Raw genomic sequence first — 14,976 nt, 5'->3', positions numbered from 1 at the left:
GAATAGTTTCTCAGGTCGGCTAAGTTGCACCGGGCTATTCTTGGTATGATATGTCATCTATTTTAAACCCTCCAGAACCTGCTGTTCCTCAGTTACCAAAAATACATTCTGGTTTTATTTGGTATGGGCTATTTGATACTAAAAAACAATACCAAGGATAAGACAGTTTGAACATCCCCTCCCATAGCAGGGAACAAACAGAAAATGCTTTCCAAAGCCACATGAATTAGAATAAATTTTCAGATGCATGCTCTCCGTACCACCTGAAAGCCTATACATTCACATTGTATTTATTCTTTGATGTAGCAGTTCCATTTACAAGGTCTGCATAGGTTAAGTTGCAGAAATTGTTTGGGGATACTGCAAAAAGAACACTTTTCTGTCTTTCCCATCTTGGTGACAGGCCTTGCTGGTACTCAGACACAGAACAAAGGCAAGCATATCAAAGCAAAGAATTATCATGAAAGAATCTGAAAAAACCCCACATATTTTCAAAGCCAGGGCTAAGAAGTCAAAGTTATTCTAGGAGGGGAAAAAATACATTGAAATTGCGTAATCAGAAACACATGATAACATGCTGGTATTTTCCATCACTCAGGAATAAAGAACAGTGTCCATTAATATCGCTTGCATACAGCATCTTACTGTTTCGAAAGGAAATATTTTTACATTATCCATCTTTGATTCAAAGGTGTAATATTTGAAACTGAAAATGCACACATTCTTTAACTAACCTTTTTTCTTTCTGAAGGCACATGGCTTCCATAGAGAACAGAATATTTATTCTGCATGCAATAAATTGAATCTGTATAGAATATCCCATCTACTTTTCATGTAAACTTTTCTGGATTCCTATTTTCCTACATGCACAGCAGAAGGGAGATTTATTTATTTATTTGAATCCCCTCCTTGCCCAGGTTCTCTTACCCTTCAATTTACACATCTGTCAAAGGAAAGAGCAGAATAACTTTCCTCTCAGATCCCAAGGGGATGGTGGATATGCTGAAGGAAATGTTACAGCAAATTATTTCCCTGGATATTTAAATGTAATCTGTTTTGTTTTGTAGCAATACAGCTGGCTTGGTATCTTGCTGTCTTCAGCACTCTGCCATCCCAGGTGCACTAGAATGCTATATAAAATATGTGCAGGCAGACTGAAAAAACCACCTCAAGCTATTTTTTCATTTTTCAAGTCAACCAATTTTTCTAAAATTCTGAATTAAACCAAGATATTACATTTTTACCAATAACTTAACAACTTACAGAAGCAGTATGTGTACCTTTCCTTCCACAGTAATATAATATACCTGTAGAAACTATAACACCTATGAATCCAAAAGAGGAAAATTGCCTATTTTTAGTCACTTTAATATTGTTTGCCACAGGACAAGACAGCTGAAGACTGGCAAAAGATGTTAACTAAGGAGAGGAAAACAGTTAAGCTTGCTCAACTGGAAAACAAAAAGGAGAAGTTAGCAAAGGTGGACCAAAAAAGGGTTCAGTTAGCCCTAGAAAAAGTATGAGATAATAAAAACACTCCTCCTGAAGCCAGAGGAATAGCAAAAGGTGTAAAGAACAGAATATAGGATGCAGAGAAAAGGAACAAACAGGAAAAAAAAAATAAGATCATGGAAAAGAAAAGGTCAGCCTAAATGATGGAAAAATCTTTCTCTTGTAGGATCTACAAAACTGGCACTCAAAAGGGCATGAGCAAGAAGGAACAGCATGTTTTAAAAGACCAGAAAACAGACTTTTGTTTGCAAAGAAAATCCACTGTAGAAGTCCACAACCCTCAGAAAAATACACAAAACTGGAGATCAGGTGATTTCCCACTGAAATGCTCTTATGCCTGAAGGGAGGTAAAATTCCAGTAATACTGAAGAGCTCTCCAAATGCTGTAAAAAAACGTGAGGAATTTTGACCACTTGGAAGCAGTCCAGGAAAGTGACTCTCCCAGAAAGACAAAATCCATTTGTGTAGTAGCAAAATCACCCTCCTGGCTTCAGAACAAGACAAGTAAAGATTTGTAGTTAAATGATGGAGTCATCTGAGAAAAACTCATATAACCTCTTAATCTGCTCTTAGTGTCCAAGAACACTAGGAAAATTACTGCATTTGACTAAAAAAAAAAAATCATCAGTGGGATGATGGCTGAACAGCACGGTGAGAAGTATTAATACTGGTGAAGGTGGTAGTCAGGTAAGCCATAGCAAGATCTGTTGTGATCACTTGGAAACATCTGATATTTCTGAAACTAAAGAAAGGTGAGCAACGTAACGTCGGCAGGAGAAAAGATACAACACAGCGGAAGAGCAGTGACAATGCAGAAACAGGGATCTCAATTTTCCTCCCTTGCTGTTTTGGGCAGCATAGCTGTGAGTTGAACTAGATGGATTATGCAACTCCATTGACAGACTGGAGTGAACAAGTCAACCCTCCACAGAAAAAGCATGCCTTGCTGAACTTCTGCAAGATGTCCACACTACTCCACGAGTCACTCTAGCTTTCAGCTACAGTAACTACTGAATTGTCAAGTCTAAATATCCAGAAGATATATTACTTCTTCAATAAAATTGTCATGAGATGGTAGATGAGTAGTTTAGCTAGATCCTCCAAAGAACTGGAAAGTTAATGTTTATATAGCCTTAGTTTACAAGCAAGCAAGAAATAACCACAAAAGGCACTCCAGCCTAGCAGTGTATTTCATGACAGTTCACCTTACCTTTAGCCAACAGTGAGAAACATCAGGTGTGACCTGAAGACATTGACAAGCAAATAAAAATTAGATGGATCCTCTTCTCAAAGAAATTAAAAGAGGAGGCATTGGTCTAGTCTTATGCTAGACACTCTCTGAACTACAGCAGTGTAATTCTAATATATATAGTTAAGAGTCTGCATATGAGATATATTCAGTCCAAGTAAGATAACTGGGGGGGGGGAAAGGAGACAGAAACTCTTTATCTCAAAGGGAAGAGATCAGAACAGACATAGAGAGCCTAGCTATTTCTTTTTTATCAGTTTGATCTAATAAATGACGCTACTTCCCATAGAAACCTTGCTTCATTTGCATCCTTAGGTCAGCATACTTGGAACACTCCTGCTTTTAAGAAATGATGTTATGTAGTGACTCACTGATTGCTCTCAAACAAGCAGATGTGCGATTCATCTCACCTATCCACCACCCATTGCACCACGTAAGGTTTGGTATTTGAACTCCTGCTGCTGCCTGGGCATGAAGACTGCAAATACCAGCAGGCAATGAATTTCACCCTGTCTGCTTCCAACGCCTGTGCTAGCAGGGAATGATGACTCCTCTAGATGTGTGCCATCTGCCCCTCCCACCTAAAACCACCTTAAGAAACTAGCATAAACTAGATAACCAGCTTATGCATAAAATTCAATGAATCCTGTACAAGTATCATCTCCAATGACGCCAGTGTTGAAGAAGTCAGAATCTGAAAACAATCCCATCTACCTGTTAAGTTTCCAAGAAAAATGCATTTCAGGACAACAGGAAATTCAGATGCATAGCTACACATGGCCCTTAGTTTTGTTTCCTTAACAAAAAATACCCACCTGTTATCTGACTATGTCAATGCTCAAGTAATTAGGAAAAACTGTGGAAGTCAACATACTACTGAGTGTCATAAAAGATGCACAGCAAATATGATGAGAGAAGTTTAATGACAGCAAATCAAACATTAAAAGTATTTAAATATTTTTTAATTTTAAAAAGTTTGTAAAACCACTTTGAGATTGATTGTTCTTATATCTATATACATAAAGTGTATTTTACCAGAGCATCAAAAAGATAACACTTTTACAATTATTTGTTTATAAGCCTAAGCATATATGAATAAAAGGACTAGCAAAAAGAAATAAAAATCAAAAGGGGTAAAATGTTTATTTTAAAAGATGCGAAAAACTTGACCACAAAAGTCAGTACATTACAGTGCATTTACTTTCTTACAGATCTATCCACATCCACGAAAACACAATCCGAAAGATGACTTACATTCATACTTTACCTGATACTTGTTCTGGTTTAGCATACAATTTTCAGTTATCAACATGCTGTCTATACTTTAATTCACAGTGTCTTCATAAAATGTATTGGAAACACAATTTCTCCTTGCGCCTGCAGGATGGAATTTCATTGCAGATCAATGGTGCCTTCTATGAAAGGTGGGGAAACCTTCTATACAGAAGATTTTTGGGTGTTCCTCCTCCAGACCAGAGGGTCTGCTCTGTACAAGATATTACTCAGTTAGTATCACTCTCTCTTTGGTAACATTTCCCTGGTATTTCACAATGATCAAACATTACCTACAAGCAAAAACATTTTAGGTTGTTTTAAATAGTTATTTTATTCACTTCTAAACAGTCATCTCCATTCTTTTTTTTTTATTATTATTGTGATTATTTTATTTAAACTCTTCCATTTCACCCACCAATGCTTTTTAAAACTACAAATGATTCAGAAACGTCATCCCTTACTCCACTGCACAAGGCCAGTAAGTGAATCAGTCCACAAAGAGTTATGCGTAATACAAGTTGCATTACTTGAGAAACAGCATATTTGTAGTTAAACCAGTTATGGATTAAATTTTTGTGTCAGCTTCTGCAGAATGTTCTTTAATAATCATCTTTCTCATAAGAAGTCCAACAACCAGTGATAGCAAGAGGCAATATAGAGTATATTTCTGTCCTTTCTATGTTCCCAAATATTAATGGAAAATATCCCTTATTTATGGAAAGGTAAATAAACTTTTAGATAAAACTGTAAATCTGTGTTGTAAACAAGGCCATAACAAGGTTTTATTATATTACTCATAAAGTACACAACATTCCACAAAATAAAAAAAGTATTTTGAATAAATTCTCACAATCCTGTTGAAAATGTGATTTGTGTTTGTAGATGTTGCAGGAAACCAAAAATAAATAAATCAGAATCAACAAGATATTATTAAAAATATATATAACATTTCACTGGAATGATAATCAGTATTTTTAAAAAGTTAGAAACCTGAATGTTTTGGGGGAAAAAAAAAGTAGTAATTTTCGAAAGTAAAATATTACCTTAATTCCACCCATTTATCCATAATCTGTATGCCACCATTTTAGCTGACCTCCACTTTTAATGTAGAGCTTGAAAAATTCAAATTGTAATACAATGCATATTATACATTACGTATCAAAGGCTAAAAATTCTAGTTAAAGAAAATATACTTTGTATATGGCATTTATTTCACGTTACCTTTCTGTGTTTCACAAAAATATGTTCAATAAAATTATTAAATGTCAGATGTTAGGGTAACTATGTCACTACACAAACAAGATGATATTGACAGAAGTGGTGTTTTAAATACTGCCCCTTTCAAGGGTTTGGAAACAGTATTTTCATCTTGCACAGTTTTAATATTAATACAGTGTCCAACACTACTCAATAATACTCAAAAGTCGTAAGATTTTTAGTCTTCAGTGATGCTCGAGAAAGAAATTAACCAAGTGCATTAGGCAGCGGGGAGTTTTAGAGGTGGCTGACATAAATGAGATCAATACCCACTCTCACACATTGGTATGTTGTGCTGCCTGTTGTCCCAGGTATACCTTACGACTGTGAACAGATGCAAGGAGCCACTTTTTCCCCTCCTCCCCGTCTCGATGAAAAGCATTGGTTGTTTCCGTCTAAGAAATACCTTCCCAAGATTTCACTTGCAGAACCTGCCTGACAGTGCCTCTGATGTGGTCTAGGTGAAATCACGCACGTTGAACACCATCCCTCCCACAGATGGAGTGAAATGCCATTTTGGTCTTAAGTAAAGGGGAAGGAAAAATAAAAAATAAAAAAATAAATTACAAAAAATAAGGCGGGGTGGGAAGGGACAGAGTGAGCAAGCACAATGGCGCTTGTTAAGCCCTTCATGGATCTCTCTCGCGTACACACATGCATGCATGTGTTACTTCACACTTTGGCATAGTCTGCTGGAGAAGTTTTCAGGCCTGAGCTGTTTCTGAAGGCTGTATTATTCTAAATAATGTAATTTCTTCACCTATGTACTTTTAAAAAATACCATAAGCTTTACATCACTTTTACACACATAAATGAACTGAACAAATTTAGCACCTCTGAAAAATATAAAAAATTCATTATGGAGTTTTGATTTAGCAACAGGATGATCCAATGTGGCTAGGGAAGAACTTTGAAATAATAATGCTGTGCAGGCAAAACACTGTCACTGGGACACAACTGCTAAAACTAAGTCTCTGAAATTTCCATGGCAATGGAATTTATGACTAATTTCAAGTCCATTTTCATCTTAGGAGAGAAAAGTTATGTTTTGTTGGGGTTTTAATTAAATATTTTTAAATAAGTCTTAAAATAAAAAGCACGGTAACTTGCAGGAGTTAGCACGGACTGCTGTAAGCTAATAATTTTTGTGTTTTGCTTTCCCAAATACCACTAAAGTTTACAGTCACTTTCTGTAATATTCAAGTTGTCAAGAAAAATCTTGTACTTTTGTCTCAAAGGCTTTTGACACACAAAGCCCATGTTCTCCTCACAGCTTCAAGTGCAAAAGAGATGCCCATAAATTTGCATGAATCCAAAATAAATTAAAACATCACTCTAAATTGAGGTAGCACATTTAACCAAGTTTCTCTCCAAGAACTTCAGAAAGAAACTGAAGAATTTTAAGAATAATGTCTCTGCCAGCAAGCATTAAAACCTTTAGTGACTGTTGTGTTCTTTCCTCTCCATTTGAGCATTTTTTGAGCTTGGAAGTTCTTTAACTCTTCCTTTTTTCCCCAAAAAATACTGCTTCGTCCATGCACCTTTAGGTCCTGTAGCATCTATTGCAACATCAATAATGGAATCTGGAGTCATCCACCTCAGAAATGCCAAGAAAAGGAAGTTCAGAACAGCAAAAAGAGCAAAAATATACCCAGTCACTGGGCCACAGTGAGACATTAGTCTGCCAAGTCGCTCATCCATTGGTAAAACCACTTCATCAGCAACCCTGTCATACACCTAAATAGAGAGGAGACAGAACATCAGATCTTAAAATGATGTTGCTTCTACCTCAAAAATCAGGCAGTACCTTGTTGTCAGCGTGTTATCAGTATGCAAAATATAAATTATCTTCTTAACTACTAGATGGGACAAATATTAACCCAAAAAGCTTTGCAGTTTAAAGTGTTGATTTATGAGTACCCTTCTAGAAATTTCATTAATTTATTTAAGGAGAGAAAGGAAAATAAATGTTTTTTGGGTTTTGGTTTGGTTTGGTTTTTTTACAGACCTCAAGAACAATTCATTAAATAGTAAGGCTGCATAATTTATATAATATGTAATATTATATATAAAAAGGTTAGGGTTTTTTTAATTAATTGAATGAGTTCTGTATCTCATATTCACATCAGTCATAGGAAAAGAGTCTGAATAGGCAATTACTAGATTTTAAACACAAAGACGGATGAACTCATAGGAGAGCTAACCTTCCAAATCTCTGTATTTGAACAATCAAGCAAATCATAACAGAATAGATTTTTTTAAAGAAAAATTAGTAATTCTTAGTAAAATTCTTAAAATTCAATGAATGTGAAAATCAAATACATGCTACCAGTGACTTAACATACATATTAAGCACAACCACTAAAAAAATAAATTAAAAAAATGTAGTTGAACAGAAACATAAATACCCACTACACACAACTCAAAAAAGGCTTAAAGGATGCGTTCTTCTCTTGAGAACATTACAGACTTCATCATATGGGTAATCTAACTAACAACTGTCTTTTGTACAACATAAGTTCCATGCATACTTCTTCCAATTATACTAACATTTTCCTTCACAGTTGTTTGTTTGTTTTTTTTTAAAAAGAAAGGGCTATGAAGGAAACGGAAATCTAGACTTTCTATAAAAACTTTGCAATTGAACTGTTGCTTGCACTTACGAAATCCTAAAATGAATTGTACTGACAGTACTTGGAAATGATAAAATAAACTGGTTGTACATGATACTTCAAAGACACTTACAAGAGAGCTGTATCTGAGTACACCACAAAGTAATTAAGAGGCATGTGATTCAGCTATTCTGTTGCCTAAAATATAGGGGCTGAAGTTAGAAGTGACATATCTCCACAGGCATTGTAACATTATTACAGTTAACTTTCTCCACTAATGGTAGGGAGGGGTTTTATGCTAAAGCAGTAATTCTAATACTGAAATATGATTTCAAAAGTGTGATAATTTATCTTCGTTAAGTCCATAGCTTACAAATTCAGCTATGTTCAGCCTACCAACATTAAACTACTTCTCAGAATTTTAAACTACTTGTTAGCACATGCAGACAAAACTTTGTCATCAACTCTGTCTTTTCCTTTTCATACATTTTATACAGTGTGTTATCCAGTTATGCCAGAAAAGTTATTTAATGTGAAGACTGGAAAAAATGTACGAGCAGAAGCGTAACTAAAGATCTAGGCTGTTCTTCAGAGCATTTATCGGCAGTTATGGCATAGAAAACAACACAAGAAAAAAACCCAACACCTATCTAGGGATGTATTTGGACAGCAGAGGGGAGAGTATTTTTTGAACTTTTTTAAGCCACATATGTTTGAAAGGAAACACACTGAAATATTACACTGAAAGATTACAGAGGGCATATGTATATTTATATACACATATATGTGTGTATATATATATAGTGCATTTATATGTACATATAGTAATGTTTCAAAGCAGCAGCTGTTTCAGAACTGTACGTTAAGAGAATTTAAAATAAGTGGGTTATACATACTTTCTCAGTTCTCTCTGCTACATTCCTCCATGTATAAAATGTCTTTACTTTATTATGAACAGTTTCTGGAGATGGTATCGTTCCTGATCTGAGCTGGGCAATAGCTTTTTCTAATCCATCACACAAAGATTTCACAGAGGGTTCACATAAAATAATGAGATTTTCTGGAAGCACCTCAGGAATCCCACCAACTCTCGTACTCACCACCTTTGAATGAAACAAAAATAGCACATATGCTCCATAACAATAAAATCAAGCGATGACACTGTTATTACACTATTCAAATGCAGCACTTAAGAAGAATAGGGAAAAAAAATACAATGCATGGTTGCCGTGAAAGCAAAGACCAGTATCGTGCTTTGGGAATTTTACCTGTACGCAAACTAAAGGTCTAGGACCTAGAAAAGACCTAGCATACCAGATTACTTTTACTGATGTTCAGAATGACTCTTTGGCAGCTTGATAAAACAGAAGACTTGGTCTAATGAGTGGTTTCTGAGACATCTTTCCTCCTAAAGGTGTTTGTCACAGTACAGAACTAAATCTGTGTAACCACATTTTGGACTTTCTCTTCTCCATATTCCCTCATGAATACTGTTACCTCCACCTAGCAAGGGCAGTTTTACCACATCCACCTTCAGTTTATGCCTTCTAGGTTACTGAACATTAACAAGAATTTCTTTAGAAATTCAGTCATTTAAATCTGAATTATTATTTTTAAAAGGAAATCAGAAACAACTAAGACTTACGTTATGCAATCATCTCTAAACAGCAGGCAACAAAAAGGAAACAGTAGAACTTCCTCACCTCTAGAGAGGAAAACAGACGACAGGGGAAAAACTACCACAATTAGGTAGCAGCTACTGTCAAAGGATACTGGAATAAAAAATAAAAGTAAAAAACCAAGTCCCTCAAATTTTCTATATTTCTTGTATATTAGATAATCACCAATCTGTCTTTTAAAAAAATGTTTCTTTATATTTTAATGTGAGAATCTAAGTGCTTTATGGCTTTCTGCGTTGTCAATCTGAGTTGTAAATTAGCCAGAAAGGGCTTTTACTGTTATCTCTCTCTCCAACTCTGACCTTGAATCCCTACATGGTAATACAAATACATCCTCAGTTAACATGAAAACAAACGCCAGTTCCTGGTGCAGGAATAAAGTTCTCCTATAGTGGTTTAGTCTGGTAATTAAATATGTCTGACTGACCAATCACCCATGCTCATGAGCCTTTTTCCCAAAGTAGTGCCAAAGTAAACCTTCGTGAACATCAACTACTCGGAAACTCTGTATATGAGTACATACAAACCAGCATTTTGGAGAGGCAGTCTGGTTACCTCAGAGAACTGAGAGTTAGCAGATCTATATGTTATTCCCAATTTTGCAAAAGTTGCTTTTGGGACCTTAAGCAGTTTCGGTTAACCCTTCTGTCTCAGCTTCCAGGTGATCTGTAAGTGGGGACAATATTTGCTCACCTTTGTAAAGACAGAGCCTCATTTGAAATCTAATACTACAAACACATATTATTTAATCATGAAATTTGTTTAAAATGGATACATGCATTCTAGATAATAGATTTATTTTTCATTTTTACCTGTAAACCACAGCTTGCTGCTTCCACAATTGCCATACAAAAGGCCTCAGTGAGTGAAGTGTTAAGAAAAATGTGCCCCTGGACTAGAACATTTCTAACATCTTGGTGTTCCAAGGCTCCTAGGAGACGTACCCTACATAGAAGAAGAAAAAGAAGAAAAAACCCAAAGATTGATAAACAGTAGATTTGGACTGTAATAATGCTGCATAGTGTTACACATATTCTGAAAAATATACCAATAGTTCACACTTATATAGTGAGAGAAGGAAAAGAGACACCTTTGTTCTGTTTTCTCTAAATTTTTCCAGCAATGAAGTTGTAGAAGACTTCTACTTATTTTCACACTAAAACAAGCTTCTGAAAATAAAGCTGCCTTCAAAACATTGCACCTGAGCTTTCCAGTTCTATAGAAGAACATGGCTCCACGCAGTTAATAATTACGATTTGTCATCCTTTCTTTGTTTAGATATATTACTTGAATTTTCATTGTAAGATCTGATCAATCTCAGTCTGAGGTGGGGAAAAAAGTGTTTAGGATACAATGATCAGGACCTATAATTCTGAAGTGATACTGGGAAACAGAGAAGGGCAAAATAAGAATGCTACTAACCAATTTTAACTAACTAATTTTATCAGAGGAACCACGGATTGAAGTACAGAACAGGTAACAAGAAACAGAAAAGGAAATGGAAAATCAAGAACTTTGTCCTTGCCACATAAAACTGCCTTTGAACAACAAGAAAACCCCAAAGAAATAGACAAACGCATATCCCTCACAGAAACATTTTGGGAACACAGTAGCACCAGAGAACACATTCATAGTACCACAAGAACACATACTAGATAAGACTACCCTGAAGAGTTCCATATTGCAATAATAAAATACATTACTAGCAGTCATTCACACAAACAGCACTGACACAAGGTATCTGTCTAACACCTTATGCCATGCAGTAATATGCAACCCAAGCATCACAAGTTCTGAGAGGAATATGATAAATTTATATGTAAGCAGCTGTTCTGTGTCAGGAGTGAAGGTTCATACAGGGTCTATTTCTATGAATTAAGCTGCAGGATTACAGTCCAACTCTGTAAATCTTCAGTTAGTGTCTGGTCCATCTGCCTTGCCTTCAATAGCTATCATTGCTTCCAGGCTGAAGTTTTTTGGGGGTTTTGGGGGGTGAGGGGGGCAGGCAGAAAGAGTGTTGCTGTTAGATTACCCGGCCCTAAAGTACATTGAAAGCTCACAGACATGCATAGAACAAACCTGTCATGTAGCTGGTATCTTTCCCGGACTTCTTCCAGTACGATTCGTTTTGGTCCTTCTCCTCCAACCAAGAAATGTAACTCTGGATATTTCTGACAGAGCTCAGGAATTATGCCACTAAGCAAATCTATACCTAAGAGTAGAAAATTTAGGGCAAGCCATTACTGGATTTTATTTTAGGACTTATCATGATGTAGCCTACTGCTATAACCCTATTCAAGCGAAGGAAAAAAACGGTCTCTTGAAGACTGTTACACTGCTGAACACAAAATTCTGGGAAAAAATACAGCTTGTGATCTATTAGGAAACAAATATGGGGGGAAAAATAACTTAAATTGCTGTTGCTTAATTTAAAAAAAAGAAATAATTAAAACATTTTGAACAGAACATGCGGATTAGGGCCTAAATCATATCCCCAGTACAAGTCAAACCTTACATTTCACAATTTTCAATATTACAAAAGAAACACACCTCTGAACCCAACATGTGCAAACTTGAAACATACATTTTTTCTTGAATGCACAGCCACAGAAGTTCTGAACCATCACCTTACAACTCCCATTTAAAACCCCGTCCATACCACAGATACAGTGTACGTGGCACCTAACCAAGACCTTTCTTACCATACGTAATTAAAAAAACCCCCAACCAAAATAAATTTACATTTTATCCCCCATTACCTTTTCTGTAAACAAGTCTGCTGACAACAACAATTGTAATTATACCATCATCCCTCCTTGACGGGTCTGGAGTGAAGTCAGTGGGATCGACTGCGTTGGGGATGACAGAGACTATCCGAGGGTCCAAAGCCGCTCGCAGCACCGTGTTTTCCTTACTCGTGTAGGAGACGCAGATGATGTGGTTCGTATCACAGAGGGACACGGTCAGAAGTTTGTTGGTAAGCACCGAGCTGACATCCGCAAACCCGAAGAGGGAGTGGTCTGTGAACACGGTCCGCAGCCCCATGGTCTTGGCGTGGAAGAGGGCGTCGTGGGCCATGGCAGAGAAGGAGCTGTGGGCATGGACGATGGTGACCCTCTCCCGCACAAAGATGTACCTGAGCAAGGGCAGGCTGTGGAAGAGCGTCGTCGCCGTGGACTGGTTGTACATCACCTTCAGGGGCAAGTAGTAGACTTTCAGCCCGTTGGTGAGGTAGCGGATGCCCTTCCGGTGGCCGTAGGCGTGGGTGACCACCAGGACCTTGTGGCCCCGCTCGATGAGGCACTGCGACAGCTGATACACGTGGCTCTCCACGCCCCCCATGTTGGGGTAGAAGAAGTCCGACACCATGCAGACGCTGTGCGCCCCCCCCGCCGGGCCCCCGGCCGCCATCCCGGGCCCGCTCCTGCCGGGGGAACCACAAGGCGCCATCACTCGCCGGCGGCCGCCCGCCAGGACCCCCGGCCCCCTCACTGTCGGCGTCCCCGCCGCCGCCGGGCCCAGCCATCCCTCCGGCGCAGGCCGCACCGCGGCCCCCGCCAGCGCCAGCAACACGCACCGGCGGGTGGCCGCCGCGGGCCCTTTAAGAGAGCGATCACCCCGGCAACCGGCGGCCGCCTCGGGGGGGGGGGGGGGAGGTGAAGGAAGCAAGGGGGGGGGGGCGCGTGCGTCCGCGCGCGCGCACGTACGTACCTGCCGGCCGCCGACGCTCCCTGTGCGCTTCCCGGCGCGCGCCCATTTCCGGGCACGGGCCGCTCGGTCACCACGGCAACCGCACGGCCGTTCCCCTCCCGCCGCAGCCCAGCGCTCCCGCCTCCAGCGCGTCGCGGCCCTGTAGCCAATCGCCGCCCGGCTCTGCGTCACGCGGGAAAAGAAACTGCCAATCGGAGAGCGGCCTGGGGACGTCGAGCGAGCGGCGGGGAGAAGGAGCGAGGCGGAAGCGGGGAGGGCCTGCGCGCGGCGGGAGGGTGGGGGAGGGGCGGCCTCGGTCCTCGGCCTCGGTCCTCGGCCTCGGTCCTCGGCCTCGGTCTGGCTCCATCCCCATTCCCATCCTCATTCTCAGACGCGGCCCCGGCCCGCCTGCCGGTGCTGCCGGGCCCCAGTGGGACACCTGCCTCGGCCGGTTGCTGTCAAAACGAAAAAGCTTGTGCACAAAAAAGAGCCCAAAGCGATGAAAAAAAAAAAAGTCAGCTGCGCGCTGTACAGTGACATAACTGCCTTAAAACTCCAAAGGCTTTTCGCTGCCTCCAGTGGAGCAGCTCTTCCGGTGTGCTGCTTGGCTGGAACTCCCAAAATGTTCTCAAGTCTTTTGCCACAAGTGCTTGCACTCTCTGAATGAAAATAAAATCTCCACGATTTTTACAGACAGTCCAGGAACTTGAACTCTGAGACACATGGCTGGGCTGTGTGAGTTGTGCTCTGGCAGCCGGACCTGGCATCGCTTGGCTGCGTGTCTCTGGTCTTCTTGAGGAGCTTTGCAGCCTGCTGATGGCAGCTCCAGCCCTGGCCGCACTGTTGCTGTCTACCGAGAAGGGTGTTACCTTTCCTATAAGTTCCCAAAATTGTTTTTGGCAGCTGCTTCTCCTTGCCAAGCTTTCTGATACAAATTTTGTCAGATTTGATTCTGTCATCATTCCATTGTAAACATATGTGCATCATGAGTGACAGTACAAGCTGACCTAGGCTGGAGCACCGGCTGGATTCCTGGTTAGGTTGAAGCTTGGACAGACATGGTTTGGAGGCACTCATCCCCAGAAGGACCAAGGAGGAAATCAGGGACTTTATTCTGGAGACTGAAAGACATGAAAGGTGGCACTGTGCTAAGAAAAGCGTTGCTTGTTGTTTGAATTTTTCTAATGTGTTCAGAAAGGCAAGACCATATTGGCAAATCTGACTTCATCATTGGGTGGTGAGAACTGAATTTCAGGGTGAAAAGCTGAGTATGAGGCCAGAAAGGGAGAGGCTTCTCACCTGCGGCGGCAGGTATCCTGCTGTGAAAGAAGACACCAGGAGCCAGGAGAGCCATTGGCATTGTGGTTCTCAGAAGAAACTGCAACCTGGGTGCAAAGCAGTTGCCTTAAATTACATCTAGGAAAAAACCCAAAGTAGTGACAGGAGAGGGAGGAAAGCACGTGGGGGTTCTCAGCTGCAGCACCCCATGATAGGCTCCCTGCTAAATGACAGTGGTGACCTGCCTTGGTGTCAGGCTGCCCTGCAGAATCAAGTTCTAGATACTCCAATTTTAGCCGTCAGAAAAAAGAAATGCTTACAATTTTAACTGTTCGGATATTATTTTTTTTTAGACTAGTTCTTCTTGTGGGCTGTCTAGAGAAGCTGTAATTCTTGGTATGCGAGCTTAAAAAATCCAAAAAGA

The 14,976-nt window shown here is 39.7% G+C and overlaps 1 protein-coding gene across 2 annotated transcripts; it reads right to left on the bottom strand.

Moving 5' to 3' along the window:
• Positions 1–3,879: 3,879 nt before the first annotated feature.
• On the bottom strand, positions 3,880–13,464 carry PIGA (phosphatidylinositol glycan anchor biosynthesis class A). Of its 2 annotated transcripts, XM_037377632.1 has the most exons (6): positions 13,296–13,464; positions 12,344–12,776; positions 11,664–11,796; positions 10,397–10,529; positions 8,802–9,008; positions 3,880–7,030 (listed from the first exon to the last, which is right to left on the bottom strand). In XM_037377632.1, exons 2-6 carry the CDS (start codon positions 12,771–12,773, stop codon positions 6,731–6,733), a joined length of 1,203 nt encoding a protein of 400 aa, XP_037233529.1. In that variant the 5' UTR covers positions 12,774–12,776; positions 13,296–13,464; the 3' UTR covers positions 3,880–6,730. The 2 variants fall into 2 exon arrangements, with proteins under 2 accessions (XP_037233529.1, XP_037233530.1); XM_037377633.1 differs by lacking the exon at positions 12,344–12,776 and having other exon boundaries at positions 13,296–13,406.
• Between the last annotated feature and the right edge of the window lie 1,512 nt (positions 13,465–14,976).

This window comes from Falco rusticolus, chromosome 2 (genome assembly GCF_015220075.1).
Source record: "Falco rusticolus isolate bFalRus1 chromosome 2, bFalRus1.pri, whole genome shotgun sequence".
NCBI lineage: Eukaryota > Metazoa > Chordata > Aves > Falconiformes > Falconidae > Falco > Falco rusticolus.
The sequence above is the reverse complement of the archived record's forward strand: the minus strand, read 5'-3'. Positions and strand labels throughout refer to the sequence as shown.